Raw genomic sequence first — 23,593 nt, 5'->3', positions numbered from 1 at the left:
AATTCTTGCGGGGACGGGTGGGGACGGGTTGGGATGGTTTAAATTTTTGTGGGGATGGGTGGGGATGGGTAAGATTCCAGTGGGGATGGGTGGGGACGGGTAAGATTTCTGTCCCCGTGCAACTCTCTAATCCGAACCTAATGAGTGCTTTGAGGTCGGAGCTTATTTCTTGTAGCCACGTTTGTAGGCTTGCGGGAATCTCTTCTCTGGGCCCTTCAAGCGTTTGTAGTGCCGCCTGGGGTTCCGTCTCTGCCATTTCTTTGGTCTTATGAGTCTCCGCCATTTTGTTTTTTTCCGTGCTGCACTCCTCCAGGGAACGCAAAGCGAGAAAAATCTATAGTCGCTGTCTTTCCGCTTTTCTCCGCAGCAGTCCGGTTCGAGCCTGCTAACATCTGCTCGCTATTCTTGTTCGTTTTGTCGCGCTGGGCTTGATTTTATAGCGATTTATCTCTGTGGAGGAGCGGGAGCTCTTTTAGTAAGCAACCATGTTGTCTGGTGACGTCACTTCCTCCTTGTCCAAACCTTTTTAACCCTACAATGTTAACTGCTTTTACCACATTCTCTGGCAATGAATCCCAGACTTTAATTACATATTGTGTGAAGAAATAAGTTCTCCAATTTACTTTAAATGTACTAAGTAGCTTTATTGCATACCTCCTAGTCCTTATATTTTGGGAAAAAGTACACAAGCAATTTACTTCAACCTGTTCCAATCCACTCATGATTTTATAGACCTCTATTATACCACCACAACCCCCTAGCTGTCTTCTCCAAATTGAAGTGCCCTAGTTCTTTAGCCTTTTCTCATAGGAAAGTCATCCTATTCCCTTTATCATTTTCGTTGCCCTTCTCTATATATTTTCTCATTCCACTATATCTTTTTGAGATGTTGCAACCAGAATTGAACACAATATTCGAGGTGCGGTTGCACCATGGACCGATACAAAGGCATTATCCGCCATATAAATGCTGAATACGCCAATAAATTTGGTTCTTATCTATGAAAATAAGATGATAAACTTATCTTTCAAAAACATTTCATATGTTTCTAAGAAATGTTTTTATAAAATGCATATAATCCATTTGGTCAGATCATTATTTTCACCTGAAGCATTAAAAACAATGGTTCTTTCCATGATGAGTACATATAAGTACATAAGTAATGCCACACTGAGAAAAGACCAGGTCCATTGAGCCCAGCATCCTGTCCACGACAGCAGCCAATCCAGGTCAAGGGTACCTGGCAAGCTTCCCAAACGTACAAACATTCTATACATATTATTCCTGGAATTGTGGATTTTTCCCAAGTCCATTTAGTAGTGGTTTAAGGACTTGTCTAACCCCTTTTTTTTTTTAATTTGTTTATTGTTTTAGTGATAATACAAAGAATACATCTTTGAAAAGATACACCAGATATAAACACAAATACACTAAAGAATATAATATATATAGAAAACATCTCTACAATCTGGTTACAACAGTCCACCATAAAGAGAAGGAGTGGGATTCAAGATTGATTAAACCAAAGGAAGTTTGGTGCTATTAACTTAAAGTTTAAGGAAAAACAAGCAGTGGTACTCCTTAATTTACAGAACCATAAACCAGAGATGGAATTAGCATTGGTTTTTCTTCATATCAAGGAATGACCTTAATTGTTCAGGTTCAAAGAATATATATTTTTTATCCTTGAATATCAAAATACACTTGCAAGGAAATCGTAATTGGAAAACTGCTCCAACATTTAAAGACTCTTGCCTCATATCTAGGAACTTTTTCCGCCTTTGCTGAGTCCAACGAGCAATGTCTGGGAACACAGAGACTTTGCTTCCTTTATACTCAGGATAAATTTTTTTAAAATAAAGTCTCAATAAAGATTCTTTATCTTGTAAGAAGACAAAAGATACAATCAATGTCGCTCTGGTTTCTGTATTATCCACAGACTGCTCCAAAAAGTTTGTCAAATCCAGCGTTTCAGGAGGAATGTCCTGTTTAGAAGTAACTTGAGGTAAAGGAGGTTTCTTTTCCAAATAGTAAATCTTTTGAAGAGGAGGGAGTGTTTGATCTGAATAATTGTATATTTCTTTAAGAAACTTAGCAAACATATCCTTCGGGGCCACAAATTGAGATTTTGGAAAGTTTAGGAATCGTAGGTTTAGATTTCTTGATAAATTTTCCATATTCTCTATTTTTCTTTGTATTGAGGCACAATCTCCTACAATATGAACTTGTTGTTGAGATATTTTCCCAATTTGCGTCTCTAGGTCAGTTTGCTTTATTATTACTCCCTCCATTTGTCTTTTAAGAGATTTTATCTGAGAAGAATTGTTCAAGGATAACGTTATGAAAGAGGTACAGACCTTGTGAAGCGATTCCAATGCTGTCCAAATCGATTCCAGCGACACCTCTTGGGGCTTGACTAAGGGTTGTATCGCCAATACGCAAGCAGAAACTTCTTCTGGCGTAGTTGTTTCAGGCAATACCCCAGTAGCCTCCCCTGTTGGCATTTCTGGCGTTCGCTGGACTCCCTCAGCTAGCCACAAGATCTCTCTGGCCTCCGCTATCGCTTCTGGGGAAGGCCACTCCTTCGAAGCCCCACTAGTCTCGGGATTCGGTACAGTTCCTCCAGGTGCGTGCGAAAGCGTCGGGGTCACAGGTCCTAACGGACTAAGCGAAAATTCGCTCTCCTGAGCGGAGCTCTTCCCTGCTCCGCTAGCGGATACGTCCGAGGTCGGAGTCGATACCAGAAATGTAGTCAATGACTGCTGCCCAGGCAAGGTAGGGATTTGCTTCGGGAGGGGTGGTCCCCTTAGCTTCCCTTTCCTTTTTGGCATGTTTAACTAGGAAAATCGTCGAAGAAAAATTTTCTTTTTGGGAGCGTCTTTGCTACACGTCCTGCTTGGGCGCCATCTTGAATTGACTTCCGTCTAACCCCTTTTTAAACTCTGCTAAGCTAACCACCTCCACCGGCAACGAATTCCAGAGTTTAATTATGTGTTGGGTGAAGAAAACTTCTCTCAGATTTGTTTTAAATTTACTACACTGTAGTTTCATTGCATGCCCCCTAGTCCTAGTATTTTTGGAAAGCGTGAACAGACGCTTCACATCCACCTGTTCCACTCATTATTTTATATACCTCTATCATGTCTCCCCTCAGCCGTCTCTTCTCCAAGCTGAAAAGTCCTAGCCTCCTTAGTCTTTCTTCATAAGCAAGTCGTCCCATCCCCACTATCATTTTAGTCGCCCTTCGCTGCACCTTTTCCAATACTACTATATCTTTCTTGAGATGTGGCGACCAGAATTGAACACAATACTCAAGGTGCGGTCGCACCATGGAGCGATACAATGGCATTATAACATCCTCACACCTGTTTTCCATACCTTTCCTAATAATACCCAACATTCTATTCGCTTTCCTAGCCGCAGCAGCACATTGAGCAGAACGTTTCAGTGTATTATCGATGATGACACCCAGATCCCTTTCTTGGTCCGTAACTCCTAACGTGGAACCTTGCATGACGTAGCTATATTTCGGGTTCTTTTTTCCCCACATGCATCACCTTGCACTTGCTCACATTAAACATCATCTGCCATTTAGCCGCCCAGTCTCGTAAGGTCCTTCTGTAATTTTTCACAATCCTCTCGTGAGTTAACGACTTCGAATAACTTTGTGTCATCAGCAAATTTAATTCTCTCGCTAGTTACTCCCATCTTTAAATCATTTATAAATATATTAAAAAGCAGCGGTCCTAGCACAAACTCCTGAGGAACCCCACTAACTACCCTTCTCCATTGTGAATACTGCCCATTTAACCCCACTCTCGTTTCCTATCCTTCAACCAGTTTTTAATCCACAATAGGACATTTCCTCCTATCCCATGACCCTCCAATTTCCTCTGTAGCCTTTCATGAGGTACCTTGTCAAATGCCTTTTGAAAATCCAGATACACAATATCAACTGGCTCCCCTTTGTCCACATGTTTGTTTACTCCTTCGAAGAATTGAAGTAAATTGGTCAGGCAAGATTTCCCCACACAAAAGCCGTGCTGCCTTGGTCTCAGTAATCCATGTCCTTGGATGTGCTCTGTAATTTTGTTTTTGATAATAGCCTCTACCATTTTCCCTGGCACCGACGTCAGACTCACCGCTCTATAATTTCCCGGATCTCCCCTGGAACCTTTTTTAAAAAAAATCGGCGTTACATTGGCCATCCTCCAATCTTCCGGTACCACACTCGATTTTAAGGATAAATTGCATATCACTAACAGTAGCTCTGCAAGCTCATTTTTCAGTTCTATCAGTTCTCTAGGATGAATACCATCCGGTCCAGATTTGCTACTCTTCAGTTTGCTGAACTGCCCCATTACGTCCTCCAGGTTTACCGTGAAGTCAGTAAGTTTCTCCGACTCGTCCGCTTGAAATACCATTTCTGACACCGGTATTCCGCCCAAATCTTCCTCGGTGAAGACGGAAGTAAAGAATTCATTCAATCTCTCCGCTACATCTTTATCTTCCTTGATTGGCCCAACCGATTCTTTTGCCGGCTTCCTGCTTTAATATACCGAAAAAATTTTTTGCTATTTTTTTTTGCCTCTAATGCTATCTTTTTTTCGTAATCCCTCTTGGCCTTCTTTATCTGCGCCCTGCATTTGCTTTGACACTCCTTATGCTGCTTCTTGTTATTTTCAGACGGTTTCTTCTTCCATTTTCTGTAATTCAATTTTGGCAGGAATTCATTCTGCAGAACTTCAAATTCAACAGCTTTTGGAAAACACTGCACTAAGGTTTATAAAAGGAGCAAAGAAGTGGGACCATGTGATTCTTCTATTCCTATAACAGCTTCCCATATTATACAGAATTAAAATTTAAATTATATCTTAAACATCCATGAGAATGTTACGATCAGCTCACCATAATTTGTTACTTCCTTTACTTAGATATTCATTTACAACTTATCCGAGATTCTGTGTTGGACTAACTTTATGGAATTATCTTCCTAATAATTTAAAATTAGAATCTTGTTATTCTTCATTTAAAACTAAATTGAAGATTTTTTTTTTATTTTAAATGTCTTAATTTAGATCCTAGTAATGAGAAGGTGCTGGATGGAGGAATACACTAAGCTGTGACCTGATTCAGAACAACTAGGTCTCTTCTTGAAAGAAGAGAGAACCGAAGAACTATCCTCCACACGTCCAACAGAGGGAAAACAAAACAGTGGAGGAGACTACAAAACCTCACATCAAAGGTGTCAAAAAAAATACTTGGGGCCCTGTTTACTAAGGTGTGCTAGCATTTTTAGCGCAAACTAAAATTTATTGTACGCTAATGCTAAAGACACCTTTATATTCCTATGGGTGGGTCCTAGTGTTAGCACACTCTAATTTTTAGTGCATGTTAAAAACACTAGCACACCTACAGCTTGGTTTAGTAAACAGGGCCTTTTACTAGATCTTCACAAGGACTCAACACAAATCATGTTTTGCCCTATATGGCCTACCTCAGGAGTCACACAAACATGAATTATTACAACTATAATATAAAACATATGATACATAAATGGTATGAATACAACCATACAAAAGTAAAAACAAATAACCATCAAAAAGAGAGACATACAAGCTAAAAAGAACAGAAAAAGAAAAACAGCTGTCTAGAATATTTAGAGATGTAAAAAGAAAAAAAGTAATACATAAACTAGAGGGTCATAAAAATATATAAACAATATAAAAAGTACTCCTACCTAGAGATCAGGAAAAAAATATCAATTGTATATCAATACTCAATAGAAAACCTATATAAAAAAGAAAAATGCATAATTCATATATGACCACTGCAAAACACAAAAAAAATGGCTCTCGTGTGATGGCATTTTTCTTAAATAACAGGTGCCAATTTGAAAACTGCAAAACAATGAAATTGTGCACTTTAGAAGTGGAAGGTAATCTTAGGCTAGCAAGGAAAAGTTATAGAATAAGTTATATAACAAGACTTTATCAAGTTTTAATTTATGAATATATTGATTTTCAGAGCACAATATGCTGGTAGAGTGGGTGCTGTTCCTGATGAAGTTGTAGTGAAACACAGCGCTCTGTTGAGTGCTCCACGCACCAAGATAAGTGACCCACATAAATATACAGCTTTACAAAAGGTTTTATGATTAAGTGATTTGAAATGAATTTATATCAATAACCAAAAAGTGGGGACGAATATTCTGAGCTTCTGAAGTCCTTTTTCCTCTCTTTTTAGTAAGCACTTGGAAATACTAGGATGTATAAGTAAGAATTCAAAGCATTACATTTGAAAAACATTTATCTTGTACTTTTTTGGAAGAGAAATCTATTCTATAAGCAAGATAGAAGCGATTTAAAAGAGTAATTAAAACCAAATGTAAGTGGCAAACTATTCTGCCACTGGACAATCCTTAATCACCTTTGCCTGCTGTTTATTAACCAGCCCTCTAACTATCTCAGGCAATTCTTTAAAGCAGGGGCACTCAACCTAGTCCTTGGGACCATAGGAGTCAACTTTTCAAAATTATTGGGGGTGATGAATGAACGCAACCCAATATTCTCCTGCTACCTGCCACCACCAAAAAAGAAATAGTCTTAGACTACATTCACCTTTCTTTTGTTTTGTTTTTTTTGCAATATATTTTATTGCAGCAGTCAGATAAAACAATAACAGAGCAATACCAAATCAAAAATGAATGGTGTGCAAAATGAGTTTACGGTCTAAGTAATTGCAGGGTACAAGTGTAAAAACTTGTGTCACAGTACTACTACTACTACTATTTAGCATTTCTATAGCGCTACAAGGTGTACGCAGCGCTGCACAAACATAGAAGAAAGTCAGTCCCTGCTCAAAGAGCTTACAATCTAATAGACAAAAAATAAAGTAAGCAAATCAAATCAATTAATGTGTACAGGAAGGAGGAGGGTAGGTGGAGGTGAGTGGTTACGAGTCAAAAGCAATGTTAAAGAGGTGGGCTTTCAGTCTAGATTTAAAGGTGGCCAAGGATGGGGCAAGACGTAGGGGCTCAGGAAGTTTATTCCAGGCGTAGGGTGCAGCGAGGCAGAAGGCGCGAAGTCTGGAGGTGGCAGTAGTGGAGAAGGGAACAGATAAGGATTTATCCATGGAGCGGAGTGCACGGGAAGGGGTGTAGGGAAGGACGAGCATTTATCATCAGCTATGGGAGACAGTGGGACTGCTGTGCCAATGGGACCTGCCATTTCCCTCATATTGACAAACCATAGCTGCAGATAGTGGTGGCAAATCTTCTGCCACCCAATAGGATAGAATCAATTTCTTGATGAGAAAAAGAGCATTATAAAGGAAGTGGCACTGTGAGGCCAAGATGTCCTGCTCCACCAAAGTGTTCCTGAATACCCAAAAGTAAAGAGCAGTAGTCCCACTCGGGGAAGCACTGGACAACTCATGCCAACACCGACAGTCTTGCCAAACCTGAAACAATATGTTGACAAAATCTCAGAACCTAAAACAGATCCCTATTCAGACACTTGGCCTTGCAGTCACACATGCAGAACAGTGGTAGCCCCTTTTCAAATTCTTCAAAGATTAACTTGAAATCCTAAGAATCTAGACTCTGCATGCAGCACACCACCAAACAGAAACAAACACATTGCTATACACTGCAAAATAAGACAGCAGATGTAAATTCTCAAATTGGACATATTCTAAATACTAAAATGAAAATAAAACGATTTGTTCTACCTTTGTTGTCTGGTGACTGTTTTTCTGATCATGTTATTTAATTCTTCCTCCTAAACTACCTAATTCATTCTATTACTCATGAACTTTAACGCAATCACCACTCTGTATTTCTCTACCGGAAATGGCAATCGCCATCACGGTACAATGTAAGCCACATTGAGCCTGCAAATAGGTGGGAAAATGTGGGATACAAACGCAACAAATAAATAAATAAATAAATAAATAAATAAAATGTTGGTCCAAGTCTCTGATTCTGCTGGTCTCTATATGTTCTCTTAATTCCGTTTCCAGGGCTTCCTTTCCATTTCTTTACTTCCTCCTTCTTCATTTCTTGCCCTACATCCATAGGTAAAAGCTGGGTCCTCCGCGGACTTGACTGGAGGAGGTGGCCTAGTGGTTAGGGTGGTGGACTTCGGTCCTGAGTTCGATTCCCGGCACAGGCAGCTCCTTGTGACTCTGGGCAAGTCACTTAACCCTCCATTGCCCGCCGCATTGAGCCTGCCATGAGTGGGAAAGCGCGGGGTACAAATGTAAGAAAAAAAATGGATCCAGCTTTTGCCTATTTTCTCCATCCATGTGTACTTTTTCTCCTCTTTTCCCTTTCCCTCATCTCTGTCAGTATGCATCTCCTTCCTCTTTCTTCCCTCCATCTATATGCATCTCCTTCCTCTCCCTCTCCACCATGTCCAGCATTTTTCATCTCCCCCCTCCAAGTCCAGCATTTCTCCTCCTCCCCTCTATCCATGTTCATCTCACGTCCTCTCTCTTCCCTCCCCTCCTTCCATCCATGTGCATCTACTTCCTCTGTCTTCCCTCCCCCTCCATCCACTTCCAGCATTTCTTCTCTCCCTTCCCTTCCATCCGTGTGCATCTCCTTCCTCTGTCTTTCCTTCCCTCCATCTCTGTCCAACATTTCTCCTCTTCCCTGCCCTCTACAACATCCATGTCCAGCATTTCTCCTCTCTTCCCTCCATCCATGTGCATCTCCTTCCTGTCTTCCTGTAATGGAATAGAATTTTAAAGATTGTTTTTCAACCCTGTCTTGAACGACCAGTGCACTTGGGGTCTGTATTGTTGATTAGAAGTAATTCTGTTTAAAAAAGATTAAGTGCTATCTTAAAGGATTGCTTTTCAACCCTGCTTTGTCCGATAATACACTCTGAAATCTTGTTTTTGAAGACACAGCTCTAACTAGTTTGGTATACAAAGTGGAGGATGGCACTTATTTTCCCAAGCCCAGCTTAGCCACCTGGACTTGGGAGAGCATGTGATCACGTTCCCACAGACGTAAGCATAGAAGCATTCTGTAATTTTCCCTTAGAAGCTTTTAGTGTCTTTCCTTGGGCTCTGGACATGAGCTCAGAGCCTATAAAAAGGGAGGACTTGTCACAGTAAGGTGGGGTTCATCTGTGAGTAACGTACGGACTGAGCAGAGGATTTGTTGTTCCTGGTCTAAAGCTCCTAGCTCATGCTGTGTGAACCGGGCTCACCCAGCTATTGATAAGAGCCTGGATGATGGAGACCAGTGATGTATAGTGTAATTATTGTTTATATAGCTAATCATTGTATTGCTTCTTTTCCTGGTCTAAGAGATGTAGAGGCCAGTGATGTAATGATTATGTGCTAATCATTGTGTTTGTTTCTTTCCTGGTCTAATAACTCTGCATTACTTAGATGTAAAGACCAGTGATGTAATGATTGTTTATACAGCTAACCATTGTGCTCATAGAGCTAATTATTGTATATGAGCTAACCATTATATATATATATGTATATATTAACCATTGTAGAATTTAGCTCCTCTAATAAAGGTTTTCATTTACTCATTATGAATCTAAAGAATCCACGGTAATTATTGAGCAGTCTGTGTTAGTGAGACAGGCTGTAAATCCATAGCAGTACACTTCCCTCTCCTCCATCCATGCCCAGCATTTCTCCTGCCCTCCCCCTCCATCCATCCATCCCATGTTCAGCAACTCTCCTCTCTCCCCTGCCCTCCCCACCATCCATCCATGTCCATCAACTTGCCTCTCTCCCCTGCCCTCCCCTCCATCCATATCCAGCAACTCTCCTCTCTCCCCTGCCTTCCCCTCCATCCACATCCAGCAATTCTCCTCTGCCCTCCCATCCATGTCCAGCGATTTCTCCTCTCTCCTCTCCATGTCCAGTGAGGCTCCTCTGCCATCTCCTCCCATCCCTGTCCACTGATTCGCCCCAATCCCCACGTCCCCCTTTTCAGCCCCCGAGTTCCAGTTCCAACCCTAGCTCTCTGCTCCCACAACAACCCTTCTTTCCTTCCTGCCACCCTGTGTTTAAAACTTTTATTTAACCTCAAGTTGCAGCGGTGGCAGTGGCAGCAGTGAAAGCAGCAGGCTCGCCTGCAGCCTTCTCTTCCCTCTCAGTGTCCCGCCCTCCTCTGATGTAATTTCCTGTTTCCATGAGAGCGGGACACTAAGGAAGGGAAGGCTGGAGGAGAGCCTGCTGCTTTCACTGCCGCTTACCGGGTTGCGACAGCCCTGCGGCAGCCATAGTTCCACTTCCGACACGTTCTGGTTGGGTCCCAAAATACTGGGGGTGCTTGAGCAATCACAGTGTCGGCGCCTATGCTTGGGATACAACCAGTATGGGTTTTAGGTTACCCACAATGAATATGCATGAGACAGATTTGCATACAACGGAGGAAGTACATAAAACCTGACTGGCTGGTTGTGTCCTGAGGACCGGGGTAAAAAACACTGCTTTAGAGTGGTTATGCAACTTTTAGACTGTTTTTTTTTTAATCCTTTTGTACTAAATTATGGTAGCAATTCATCAACTTATGATATATTTATCCAGAAGATTACTGAATTGCTGCTGACACTACCTTGTCTTGTGATTTCACTGCTGAAAGACATATCTGAGGTAGAGATCACAGAAGAATTCCACTCTTCTACCCGCCTCTTAACCTAACCTTCCCCTTCCTCTCCCCTCTCTTTCCCCTCTTCTGTCTCCCCTTGTCCAACTTGACTGATTAATTTATGAGTGCTTGTGTATTCTGTCCTATTTGATTTGTAGTTCTTTCTTTGCTACTTTGTTTGATATGTACTATAAACCGTCTTGTCCTTTTATTAGTAAAAGCAGTATATCCAATCTTATAAAAAAACTGGTCAAATCTAACCTGATCTACTTGCCAACAATGATTAAACGCCTCCTGTTTAACTTTACTCCTAACCTTATCTTAAAACAAAACAAAAAACCTCAGTACCCTCATCTACTACTTGCATACAACCTTAGTTGTTTATCAGACGAAGCACTTGCTTGAACCAAAACAGCAATCAAGGGTCATTTTGCTTCCTGTATTAAAATTAACATACAGCAAAACCAAAACATACCCCTTATCATGGGCTCCATGACCTATGATCTGATGAAAACTCAGCACAGACTTAACAGATATAACTACCTCTCATCTCTGCCCCCCTCCCCAAACAAACTCCTTCCTAACTAATGTAACACAAGAAAATAATATATTCCAGTTAAAAATGAGGATGCCAGAAGCTCTACAAAGTGATGATGGACCAACAGCTTCAGAATCCAGTTCTCAGTAAACCTCCTCCCCTCCCACTCCTAAAACATAAAACCATATACAACATACTGTCAAGCCCCTCACAGCCCTGATCCAAATGTACAGCTACCTCAACTCCTGAGATTAGTCTTATAAAAAATTATCAACCCTTTCTCCTTTCTACTTCTTGGTCTGATGTTTGTGATAGTGCCTTGGAGTTCACAAGTGATTCAGAATCAACAGCAGCATAAGTATGCCAACTCGCCAACTCTATCATGCAACAGATACTGGAAGCAGTGATTGACATCACATTGTTAAAAAAGCAATTCTATATGAGTCCAGATTTGTGTTTTTCTTGCTTATGAAAATGTCTAGAATACTAGCACTTACGCACTTAAGTGTATACTTACCCATGAAAGTGCCAGCAGGGTGTTTAAGCGCTATTCTGTAAGGCCATCCTTAAGTGACATAGTATGTAAATACAAGTGGGGTGTATACATGGATCGGCACTTATGTGGGTAATTGACGGAATACTGTCAGTTATGCACATCCCCATTGCATTTACATGACTGCAGTTTCTCCAGGTCTATGGCTGGTTTAATAGCAGGCACACCAATATCAGGTTACACTAGTGTTCTATAATGGCTTCTGGACACCCAGATACTGTTATAGAATAGGGTCTCACTATGCAGCATCAGGATACCTAACTGGAGGAGTCCACTTACAGAACTGCCCTGTCTCCACTATATTACGGACAGAGTTAAATATTGATCCTGCCTGCCATAAAATCCATTTCATGCCCATTTTTCAAGTGGGTTATAGCAAGATACAACACATTGCTCAAATTAGCGCCTCTCCATCTGTCAGAAAATAGCCCTAGATATGAAGGCTTCATGACAAAGGAACAATATAGAGGGTGGGATAGAATGTTCTGGAAAATGGGTGGAATTAATAATTTGGTGAGAAATGATTGGCGACATGAATAAGATGACAAGTTCTGGAAGGGTAAATGATTTCCTGCTTTATGAGATGTATTTTTTCTTGTTCTCCTCCTAAATAAATCTTTCTTTTTATTTCATCTCTAAGTAGCTGGTGATATTTGTTTTATTTGTATAAGGGTACTGAACCACGTACCAGGGCCGGCAGAGCTCCAGCTAAGCTGGGGTAGTCGTGTGCAGAAGGACCTCTAAAAGGCTGGGGATTCGGTTCTGACTCACACAGTCTTATCCTAAGGATGTTAAAATTTCCTAAAGTGCTGGGTCAAACTCCTTTAGAGAAATGGAGTAGAGGAGTGGCCTAGTAGTTAGAGCACTGGTCTTGACATCCAGAGGTGCCCAGTTCAATTCCCACCGCTGCTCCTTGTGATCTTGGGCAAGTCACTTAACCCTCCATTGCCTCAGGTACAAATTTAGATTGTGAGCCCTTCAGGGACAGGTAAAGACCCAGTGTACCTGAATGTAACTCACCTTGAGCTACTACTGAAAAAGGTGTGAGCAAAATCCTAAATTTAAAAAATAGGTAAATAAAAATGGAAGTAGTATTTCATTGAGGCTTTGGGTTTATCTACCTCAACATTATCTCCATTTAATAAGGAGTATTTTCTTCCTCAGAGGAAATCAAGGGCACTGGAGGAATGACAGCCTGGATTTCTGATTATGGAGTCATTTAGTGAAAAAGTTCAAAATTGGTCAACACTTCAGGTTGCTCGTGTCTTTGAATAGGACCTTAACTTGCTCCTGCATCTTTATTTTAAGAAGTCAACTATGCTTTTCTTGGGTCAGAGAATATGGATAATCCAGATATTTAATGTAACACAGGAAAGGTACAAATTGTTTATTTCTATGCAACAAGAGACTTTGGCATTGGGGGCTACTTTTCTTTTCCTTCATTATCTGTTAGATTAATTACTCTGGAGCCAAATATCTGTCCTTTGTCCCTGAGTAATTATGTTCCTTTCTTGATCTGAAAGAAGTATCTAGTTCTTTGGCAACTCAGGTGCCTGTCTGTAGGTAATGGTTAAAGCCAGGATAGTATTTGCATTAAGCTTAATAGGGTAATACTTCTTTATTCTTTTATGATTACATTATATTTCTTGTATTCTGTAACAATCCATAGAGTTCAGTGGGGATCACAAAGAAAAGTAAACAGGCAAACCCTGCAAGCAAACAAAGCATAATAGAATATGAACACGACAATGGCAGCTCTACTTATTCTGCTTCCCGCCCTCATCCCCAGTAGACCTCAATGTACAAGTGTTGACCATATCTTGAACTTTTTCACTAAATGACTCCAAAATCACAGAAATATCCAGACTGTCATTCTTTTGGTACCCCTTGATTTCCTCTCAAAGGAAGAAAATACCCCTTTTTAAATGGATATAATGTTGAGGTAGATAAACCCAAAGCCTCAGTTAAATACGTCTTCCTTTTCTGACCTCCATTTATTCTATTTTCGCCCCCAACCCCACCCTTGTACATTGAGATCTACTAAGGATGGGGGCGGGGAGGGGGAGATCCTTTGTGGATTTTATTTCAAACATTTCTTTGTATATATGTTACTTTGATAGTCTGCCCCTACCAATGTTACTCTTGCCAAGTGGATGCTTGCTTTTTATATTTTCAAAGCTATTTAAAAAAATAAAAAAAAAAATAAAGAAGATCCCAACTAGAAGTAGAAGTCTTGTTCTGCATAGCTATTCTCTTCTTGAGCTTCTACTGAAAATGAATGAGCCAAATCCCTATCTCCTCTGTTCCCCTATAGAACCTGTCTTCTCTGTGGCTACTGCACGTGCTGTGCCTCTCTGTAGGGCTACTACACTCTCCACTTGTTTGCTCCCTTACTTCCTTGACTAAGAGAAAGAGGACCAAATAAACATGGCTGATTTTTGTTTAAAGGCAGTTTCTTAATTTAGGAAAGAAATTAATTTATGACTCACTAGAGAAGAGAATCAAGTGCCAAAACATGTTACTTTACAAAAGAAATGAGGGCAAAATTTACATGCTTTCAAAACAGCTAAGATGGCTGTTGAGTGCTTAGTTTTCAGATCTGGTACCACACTTTGTGGCAAATGAGGCAGACTTTTTACAAGCTTGTACTCAAGGTAAGCATAAGAAGTCTTTTCAAGAGGACTTTGAAACTGCTTGCATTTAGAAGAGGTGCCATGGCCAGTCTTCTGTGCTGAGATGATCAAACATTTCAATTCCCTTGGAGCCATGCAGTTAATTGCCCTGTTCTTAGACTTGTGCAACTACACTGAAGACATCAGCTCTTTAGGTAAAGGAGTTCATCCACGACCACTACCAATGGAGAAAATATATGGCACTGACCCTCCATGTCTGGATTCTTCCAACCACTGCATGAGGTAACATTAGCAGAGGAAGATCTACCAAATTGTGCTAAGTCAGATGATATCTGAAAAGAAGATATCTCTTCTGCCTCGTGAGCCAGGAAACAAGTCCTTTTGGTTTATGGAGACATGCCTACAGAATTTGCATTCCTCCCTGCTTATGTTCTGAGCGCAAATAGAGACATCTGGCATGGGTATCAAAGTTCACAATTGTTCTATAACAGGTCAGCCATAGCCAGAACCTGTCTACTCCATGGCCCACAGTTCTCACAAAGAAAAAACTAAATAAATGAAGAAAGACATGAAATGAAGACCACCACCACTAGAAAATAAAGATTAAAATGCCTGAAGTTTTAAGAGATCGTTGTTTCGCATCCATTTGGCAGAGCATAAAAAATAAAACAGAGGGGACTAAGCAGACTATTACATGAGGGAAAGACAAAAAATGCTCACAATTTTATATTACTGAGCTCTGGAAGAGTCGTTTCATCCCAATGTCATGTGATACCATCACCTCTTTTGTGCCTGAGTCAATCCTACTAATTGACGAAGAAAATCAGATTTTTTTTCCCCCCCAGACTTGTAGGCTTTTTTGTAGGTAAAATGTAGCCTCACTGGCACATATGTTCAATCTATTGTGGATCACTTTTTTTTTTTTTTTTTAATATTCAGGGATACTTTTTTGCTGCTACAAGAACTACTCCTCCTTTCCATCAATCTCAGCAAGACTACTTCTCACCACTGTCGATGCCAGCAGGGCTGATTCTGCAGCATGGCTATAGCAATTTGCTGCTGTGAGTGCAGTTGGCAATAGTTAATTTGCAACAGATGCTTTTTGTATAGCATCAGCACAGAAACTTGACAGAACTGGTAATGGGATCTAAATATTAGCTTGAAGAACTAATGTTTAGTTTACTCTATAATTTTAGACAAAATAATTACCCTTTCTGCTTCCAGTCTCAGATACTAAACAGAAATACAGCATGTGCAAATTCACTATTTGGCTGGTGTAAAGGAGGCATATCCAAGTCACATAAAATGCACTTGACAATCAACACAGGTCTTTTATCTGCCATTATTTACTATGTTACTATGAGTGTTTCTATTGGTCTCTTCCCTGCATTTAAAGCCACACTATTTTATGGGCTTAATGGAAAAAAGGAAATGACTGCTTTTACTTGTATAAATCACTTTGAAAATTGTCCTTCCTTCTATAACTACTGGTAATCATCATTTATGTAGCACTAATAGATGTATGCAGTGTTTTGGATTTGTTGGAAGAGTCTAGTAGAAAACAATTTGATCCTATCAAACTATAGCCCATTCCCCAAATTGAACTTGTGCCAAAGAGGGATTCTTCTGTCCTGAAGTCATATGACAACACTGCTTTTAACATTGAATTGTTAATGTAGGTAATGTACTTTACCTACATTAACTGGCTGGCTGAATATTGCTATGTCTCAATATGGTTAAAAGTACATATACTCTTCCATAACAAATTTACTTTTAGCCACAGTGAGAGGAGGCATTCATGAAGGCATGTGTAGGTCAGCAGAGAGCAACAAACCATGTTTATTACAATTTTCATCTCCACATGCATTATTTTTCAATAAAAAAGCACCAGCAGAGTAAGCATGTCTAAGAGTACTCTATCTGCAGCACTTCTCAAAATGAAAAGTGTATGCTTACTTTTGTATTAAAATTGGTGAAAAGACCCAAGTGTTAAAAGTACCTGCAGATGTTGTTTCTATGCAGCAAGTTTGAAAGTTGCCCCAAATATGTTATTTATTCACATTTACTTATGCAGCTCAGAGACTCACTTACCAGACAAGGCTGCGGCAGCAGTGGCAGAGTGACCAGCAACTTGCAGCAGCGGAGGTGGTGGAGGCAGCCCTGGAGATGGTGTAAACATGCTGGGATGGTGGTGAGAAGGGGGCCTGAGAGCAGATGGGAAGCTGTGAGAGGAAGAGTGGTTGCTGAGGGGGAGTGGGAGGGATGGGGTAGAGGGACGATGTGATATCTGCGAGGAAGGAGCCAGTGGCTTGCTGGGAATGCTGCTCCGACTGGAACTGAAAAGAAAGGAGAGGCACAAATCAGCAAATATCTGCAGGGATATGGGAGGGGGAGGTAGACGAAGAGGAATAGCAGAGTGGGAAATAAGCAGAAAAGAGGTGGGAAAGAAGAAAAACCAATTTACTTACCCATTGCAAGTTTTCTCCATGGACAGCAGGATACATACCCTAACTAAATGGGTTGACCACTGATGTAGCCTGGTGCAGAAACGCTTCTCCAGCCAGATTCTTTGAGAAGCTTTTGGAAAGATACACCGATCATGTGCATCATTTCCCATTTGACTGGGACCACTTCAGTCTTTACTAAAACTTAGATAAGAATATAATTCCTTGGAGAGGTTGGTGGAGGGCAGGGGCAATATCTTCAAAAGGGTTAGTTTTGTGCATAACTATGTATTGTGGCTATACTTGCTAGTTTGGAAATATCACTAAATCATTTAAGCAAGTTATAATCAATTTGCTTTGAGAATTAACAGGAGGAAAAGAACTTCACTGGTATGGGTCACGTCTGAAAACAAATTTAGCCTAATGGCCCACCATCAGGTACCCACCGAGCTTTTGAAAACCTTAGCAGATTTCATCTTTTAAAAAAGATTATTATTTACAACGAAAAGGTGTAGCAATGGGGGCAACATTTGCCCCCTCGGTGGCTTGTCTTTATATGATAGACTTTTAAAGTAAATGGATTTCGAATAATCAATGGTCTCAACATATCTACAAATGGTATAGATATACAGATGACGTCTTTTTACCTTGGCATGGTACAGAAGATCAATTACAATATTTTTATATGTGGATCAATAACAGACAAGAATACTAAATTTACCATGTGCAGTTCGATACACCAAATAGATTTCTTAGATGTTCATATTGAACAGACAATTTGTTACCAAAGTATTTGTAAAACCCACAGACCATAACACACTAACATTTTCAAAGCAATCATCCTACAGCTATGATAAAAAGCCTTCCATTCTTGCAACTGTAAAGATATCGTAGAATCTGCTCGGAAACAAATATATTTTAAAAAAACAATCAAAAGAATTAATGTCTAAATTAGAACAGAGGGTATCCAAAGAAAATTTTGAAAAATGCATATCACAGGGCAATCATATAATCATAGAGAATTTCTATCACAAGAACACATAGTAACATAGTAAATGATGGCAGATAAAGACATGAACGGTCCATCCAGTCTGCCCAACAAGATAAACTAATTTTACATGGTATGTAATACTTTATATGTATACCCGAGTTTGATTTGTCCCTGCCTTTCTCAGGGCACAGACAGTAAAAGTCTGCCCAGCACTGTTTCTGTACTAAAAGTTCTGAAGCTAATGTCGAAGCCCCTTAAAATTTACATTCCAGCCCATCCATATCTATTCAGTCACGATCAAGGCACAGACCGTAGAAGTCTGCCCTGTACCAGGTTGACTCTCCAAATACTGGCGTCGCCACCCAATCTCTGCTAAGATTCTGTAGATCCATTCCTTAAAGTAACAAACCAGAATACACAAACACGTGTTCTAAGATATTTTCAAAACACTACTAAAGCAGCTAAAATTATAAGACAACATTGGAGGATTTTTCAATCTCATCCTGTTTTAGCGGAACATACTTTAAGAATAGCATATTTGTGAGAAACAAACTTAAAGGAGTCACTCCGCATGCGGACATTGCAAACTGCAAAGCATGCCAAGTCACATTCTTCAACATTCACTAATCCAGGAGGAGATTCACAGCAATATCGTCTTAAGTTTAAAACAGACTGCAGCAGTTCATTCGTAGTATACTTGCTGCAAAGCCCACATAAGAAAATATACGTGGGAAAAAACAACTCGCCCCTTACAGACAAGATTGAAAGAACACAGGTTTAACATAACTCATAAAAAACAGTAGGTGCCTTTAGTAATACATTGTCTACAAACAGGACACCATTTAGAAGACTTCACATGTGGAGTTTCAGACCAAATACAAGAATCCGTCAGAGGAGGAGACAGGGGCAAGAGACTATTGCAAAAGAACAGTTTTGGATAAACAAATTAAACACCCTTTCTCCTCGAGGATTAAATGTAACCACAGAATGGAAAGCCTTCTTCTATGGATTGAAATATATGCGATCACAACAGGTTACTGTACATATGGCTAAAACATTCCTCGGATTAGTCCACAATAAAACTATTACCTAATAGGAAAACAAGAGCTCCATCAATTGAATTACACTTTTGTTAGAGCTAATGAATGAATCAGTTCAGAATACAAACCAATGAAAGGGAAATTGAATATGATTGGTTAAAATCTTTATAGCGTCCATTTAAACCTTGGATGCCATTTTATGGAAAATCTATGCTCGTAGAATTGAACAGTCTCCAGGACAGTCGTAAGAAAAATTTATTTTATAGAGCTATATGAAGATAATAACCATGAATGAATAGTTGAGCCAGTACGATATTTAACAATTTGCATAATATATGTTCTAGGGTATGGAAAATGCAATATAAAAGAACACATTCCTGATGAAGAAAGAGTGAAACAGCCGTGCTGTAGAGCAGGTTAGAACTGCCTCAGATAAGTATCTGGAAGTTTACTGAAGAGAGTGATTTCTTTCTCCTCTTTTCAAAGAAAAATCTAACAAAATGAAAAAATATTGAAAATTCAAAATAGAAAATTAACACTGGAGGTTTTTTAGGACTAATGACAAAGTAAGGAGGGCCATTAGTCTAAATTTGTTTTCAGACGTGGCCCATATCACTGAAGTCCTTTTCCTCCTGTTAATTCTCAAGGCAAATTGATTATAACTTGCTTAAATGATTTAGTTTTGTGCATATCATGCCAGGATTGAATCTCACTCCTAAACCAGGGAATGTGGAGTATAATCTCAGTCTCTCAGATTTTCTGCTAATGCTACCGTTTTAATGCTTGCAGTGTGCCAAGGACAGCTTCTTTCTAGAGTTCATAAAATGCAATATGTACATGCAACTTATCCAGGTGTGCTGGGAAGATCTTCTTAATCAAGCCTGTGGCACGCAAAACAATGGAAAAACATTTCTACATCTTTCCGCCACATTTACTTAGTTCAGACTGCATTTCTTAGTACTTGATATCTAGGGACTTTCCATCACATCACAAACCTCTTCCATTTGAAAGCGAGACCTTCTAGGGAAATCCTTCTTGGAAGCAGAACTGGGGGGAGGGGGAAGATCATATCAATGCGATGACCCAGGTTACCGCGTTAATGCAATCAACCAGGTCCGGCACACAAGAGCAGGAGACAACAGACTGAGGGAGGAGCAGTCAGACCATCAAGCCTTCTCGAGTCAGACACAGGAAGGTAAGGGAGAGGCAGCCAGAATGTGGAGTGCAGTTTCACGCAGCAGCCCAGGTTGTATTGGGGAGGAAGGGGAGGGTCAGTCGGTCAGTCCTGCCCCTGGCTGTATCTCTCGCCGGCCCTGCCTGGAAGCCAGAATAATTTGGCATACACTGACCAGCCTACTCAGAGAACCTAAAGTAATCCTTTCAACATCCAAGTTGTGAGGGCAAGGGACTTGATGTTGGGGTACAACAGTTCCCTGAGCCTATTTGATCACTGTTTGAGAACTTCCCAGTTTGATCGGTTGTCTTGTGTTAAGTTCTAGAAGAGGGAACCACACTTGCATCAGTTAAAAGGATGCTACGAGCATCATACCTCCCTGTTCCCATCTGAGTTTAAGGACAGTTTTTGTTACTGGGGTAATTAGAGGATATGCATACAGAAGACCTCCCCTCCAATCCAAGAAATAAAACATCCAGCTAGCTTGTCATGTGTCTCTATTCTTGAACAGAATTGAGTTTTGTTTTTTTTTATAGATAGAGAAGGGGTGCTTCACTACCAAAATATCTTCCGAGTCACCACCGCATCCAGAGACCACTCTCGTGTGGTTGATATGTACTGGCATATCTTTCATGGGATGGCAATCAGAGCCACATACCTAGCAGGGAAGTCAACATTTTCAATTGTGTGACTGTTTGATGTATCAGTTTTAGAAGCACCATGCATTTGTATGTAACTGAGAATTCCTACAGATTGTGACCTCTGATGCAGCCTGCTTTGGTAAAATGTGGCCACATCAGATTATCAATAAATCTATGGACTTTATTTGGACTTCCTTTTGTATGGTATGAATTTTTTAGTTTCCTCTATACTGGGCAATTGGGACATGCTGAAGCTGAGACATACCGCCACTGTGTTCAATTCCCTGCTTTGGATTTTGTATTTCTTTTCTGGCTTTAATTTATGAAATGTATTAGTGTGGCACATCAAGCAGAGTGCAATTTTTACAGTTTATTTTTAACTTGATATACTGTTATTTAGTTCACTGTCATAGTTTACAAATAACAGTATATCAAGTTAAAAATAAACTGTAAAAATTGCACTCTGCTTGATGTCGATGAACCCTGGCCTCCACCCAGTGTTTGAGATGCCAATGAAAATGAGGATGACTCATTCATCTTTTTTGGTCTGGAATTGGAAAATAACCACTCCTAATAGCCTCTATCAATGCTGGATGACAAGGGCAATTGGAAAATAACCACTCTTAATAGCCTCTATCAATGCTGGATGACAAGGGCAATTGATGTGCTCTTAGTTCTAGGGGTGATCCAGGAAATTATAGACTGGTAAGCCTGACGACAGTGTCAGGCAAAATAGTTGAAACTATTATAAAGAATAAAATTAAAGAACATGTAGACAAACATGGTTTAATGAGACAGAATCAGCATGGGCTCAGCCAAGGGAAGTCTTGCCTCACCAATTAGCTTAATTTCTTTAAAAGCATGAATAAACATGTGAAGAAAGGTGAGCTAGTTAATGTAGTGTATCTAGATTTTAAGAAAGCTTTTGATAAAGTTCCTCATGAGAGACTCCTGAGAAAATTAAAACGTCATGGGATAAGAGGCAAGGTTCTGGCATGGATTAGGAATTGGTTATTGGACAGAAAACAGAGGGTAGGGTTAAATGGTCATTTCTCTCAATGAAGGAGGGTGAACAGTGGAGTGCCACAGGGATCTGTACTGTGACCAGTACTATTTAACATATTTATAAACGATATGGAAATCAGAATGAGGTGATCAAATTTGCAGATGATACAAAACTATTCAAGGTTGTTAACACACGTGCAGACTGAAATATTGCAGGAAAACCATAGGAAATTGGAAGACTAGGCATCCAAATGGCAGATGAAATTTAATGTGGACAAATGCAAGGTGGTGCACATTGGAAAGAACAATTCGAATGATAGTTACCTAATGCAAGGGTCTACACCTTGGGGGTCAGCACTCAAGAAAAAGATCTGGGTGTCACTGTAGATAATACACTGAAATCTTCTAATCAGTGTGCGGCAGCGGCCAAAAAAGCAAATAGGATGCTAGGAATTATTAGGAAAGGGATGGTGAATAAGACTGAAAATACTATAATGCTTTTGTATCGCTCCTTGAGTATTGTGTTCAGTTCTGGTCGCCGTATCTCAAAAAAGACATAGCGGAATTAGAAAAGGTTCAAAGAAGAACGACCAAAATGATAAAGGGGATGGAGCTCCTCTCGTATGAGGAAAGGCTAAAGAGATTAAGGCTCTTCAGCTTGGAAAAGAGATGGCTGAGGGAAGATATGATTGAGGTTTACAAAATTCTGAGTTGTGTTGAACGAGTAGAAGTAAATCTATTTTTTTTTACTCATTCCAAAATTACAGGCTAGGGGACTCTCGAGGAAGTTACATGGAAATACTTTTAAAACAAACAGGAGGAAATGTTTTTTCACTCAACGAATAGTTAAGCTCTGGAACTCTGCGCCAGAGGATGTGGAAACAGCGGTTGGACAAATTCCTGGAGGAAAGTCCATAGGCTGCTATTGAGGCAGACATGGGAAGTAACTGCTTGCCCTGGGATTTGTACTATGGAGTGTTGCCACAATTTGGGTTTCTGTCAGGTACTTTTGACCTGGCTTGGCCACTGTTTGGAAAATAGGATACTGGGTTAGATGGACCATTTGTCTCATCCACTCTCTCATTACCTCTCGCCTTGACCACTGCAACCTACTCCTCACTGGCCTCCCACTTAACCATCTATCCCCCCTTCAGTCCGTTCAGAACTCTGCTGCACGTCTTACCTTCCGCCTGGACCGATATACTCCTATCACCCCTCTCCTCAAGTCACTTCACTGGCTTCCGATTAGGTACCGCATACAGTTCAAGCTTCTCCTACTAACCTACAAATGCACACGATCTGCAGTCCCTCTCTACCTCTCTACCCTCATCTCCCCCTACGTTCCTACCCGTAACCTCCGCTCTCAAGACAAATCCCTCCGTTTAGTACCCTTCTCCACCACCGCCAACTCCAGGCTCCGCCCTTTCTGCCTCGCCTCACCCCTTGCTTGGAATAAACTCCCTGAGACCATTCGCCAGGCCCCCTCCTGCCCATCTTCAAATCCTTACTCAAAGCCCATCTCTTCAATGTCGCCTTCAGCACCTAACCACCATACCTCTATTCAGGAAATCTAGACTGCCCTAACTTGACATTTCGTCCTTTAGATTGTAAGCTCCTTTGAGCAGGGACTGTCCTTCATTGTTAAACTGTACAGCGCTGCGTAACCCTAGTAGCGCTCTAGAAATGTTAAGTAGTAGTAGTAGCAGTATAGCTAGTCTTATGTTCTTATGCTGATGCACTGCTAGCATCTGGAGACAGTTTCTGAACCTATGGAGGACCAATTCCTCTAATACCAATAGACTAGACTTAGAGGTGCCAAAAATGAATTTGCACTGTTTTTCTTGACTCTAAAGACCTGACATCTGTGAACACAAATGACATAGAGAAGGTTCATACTTGAGTCCCAGATGCTACAAGCACCAATGATAAGAATCCATTAAGGATATG

The 23,593-nt window shown here is 40.4% G+C and overlaps 1 protein-coding gene across 1 annotated transcript in view; it reads right to left on the bottom strand.

Moving 5' to 3' along the window:
• FBRS (fibrosin) overlaps positions 1–23,593 on the bottom strand; it is a 592,459-nt gene that overhangs the window by 209,776 nt on the left and 359,090 nt on the right. Inside the window, exon 8 of the mRNA XM_030209049.1 lies at positions 16,443–16,687. Coding sequence (XP_030064909.1) covers positions 16,443–16,687 — 245 coding nt within the window. The remainder of the gene's footprint in view (positions 1–16,442; positions 16,688–23,593) is intronic.

Source organism: Microcaecilia unicolor, chromosome 7 (genome assembly GCF_901765095.1).
Source record: "Microcaecilia unicolor chromosome 7, aMicUni1.1, whole genome shotgun sequence".
Lineage (NCBI taxonomy): Eukaryota > Metazoa > Chordata > Amphibia > Gymnophiona > Siphonopidae > Microcaecilia > Microcaecilia unicolor.
Note: the sequence above shows the minus strand (reverse complement) of the source record. Positions and strands in the feature narration are given on the sequence as shown.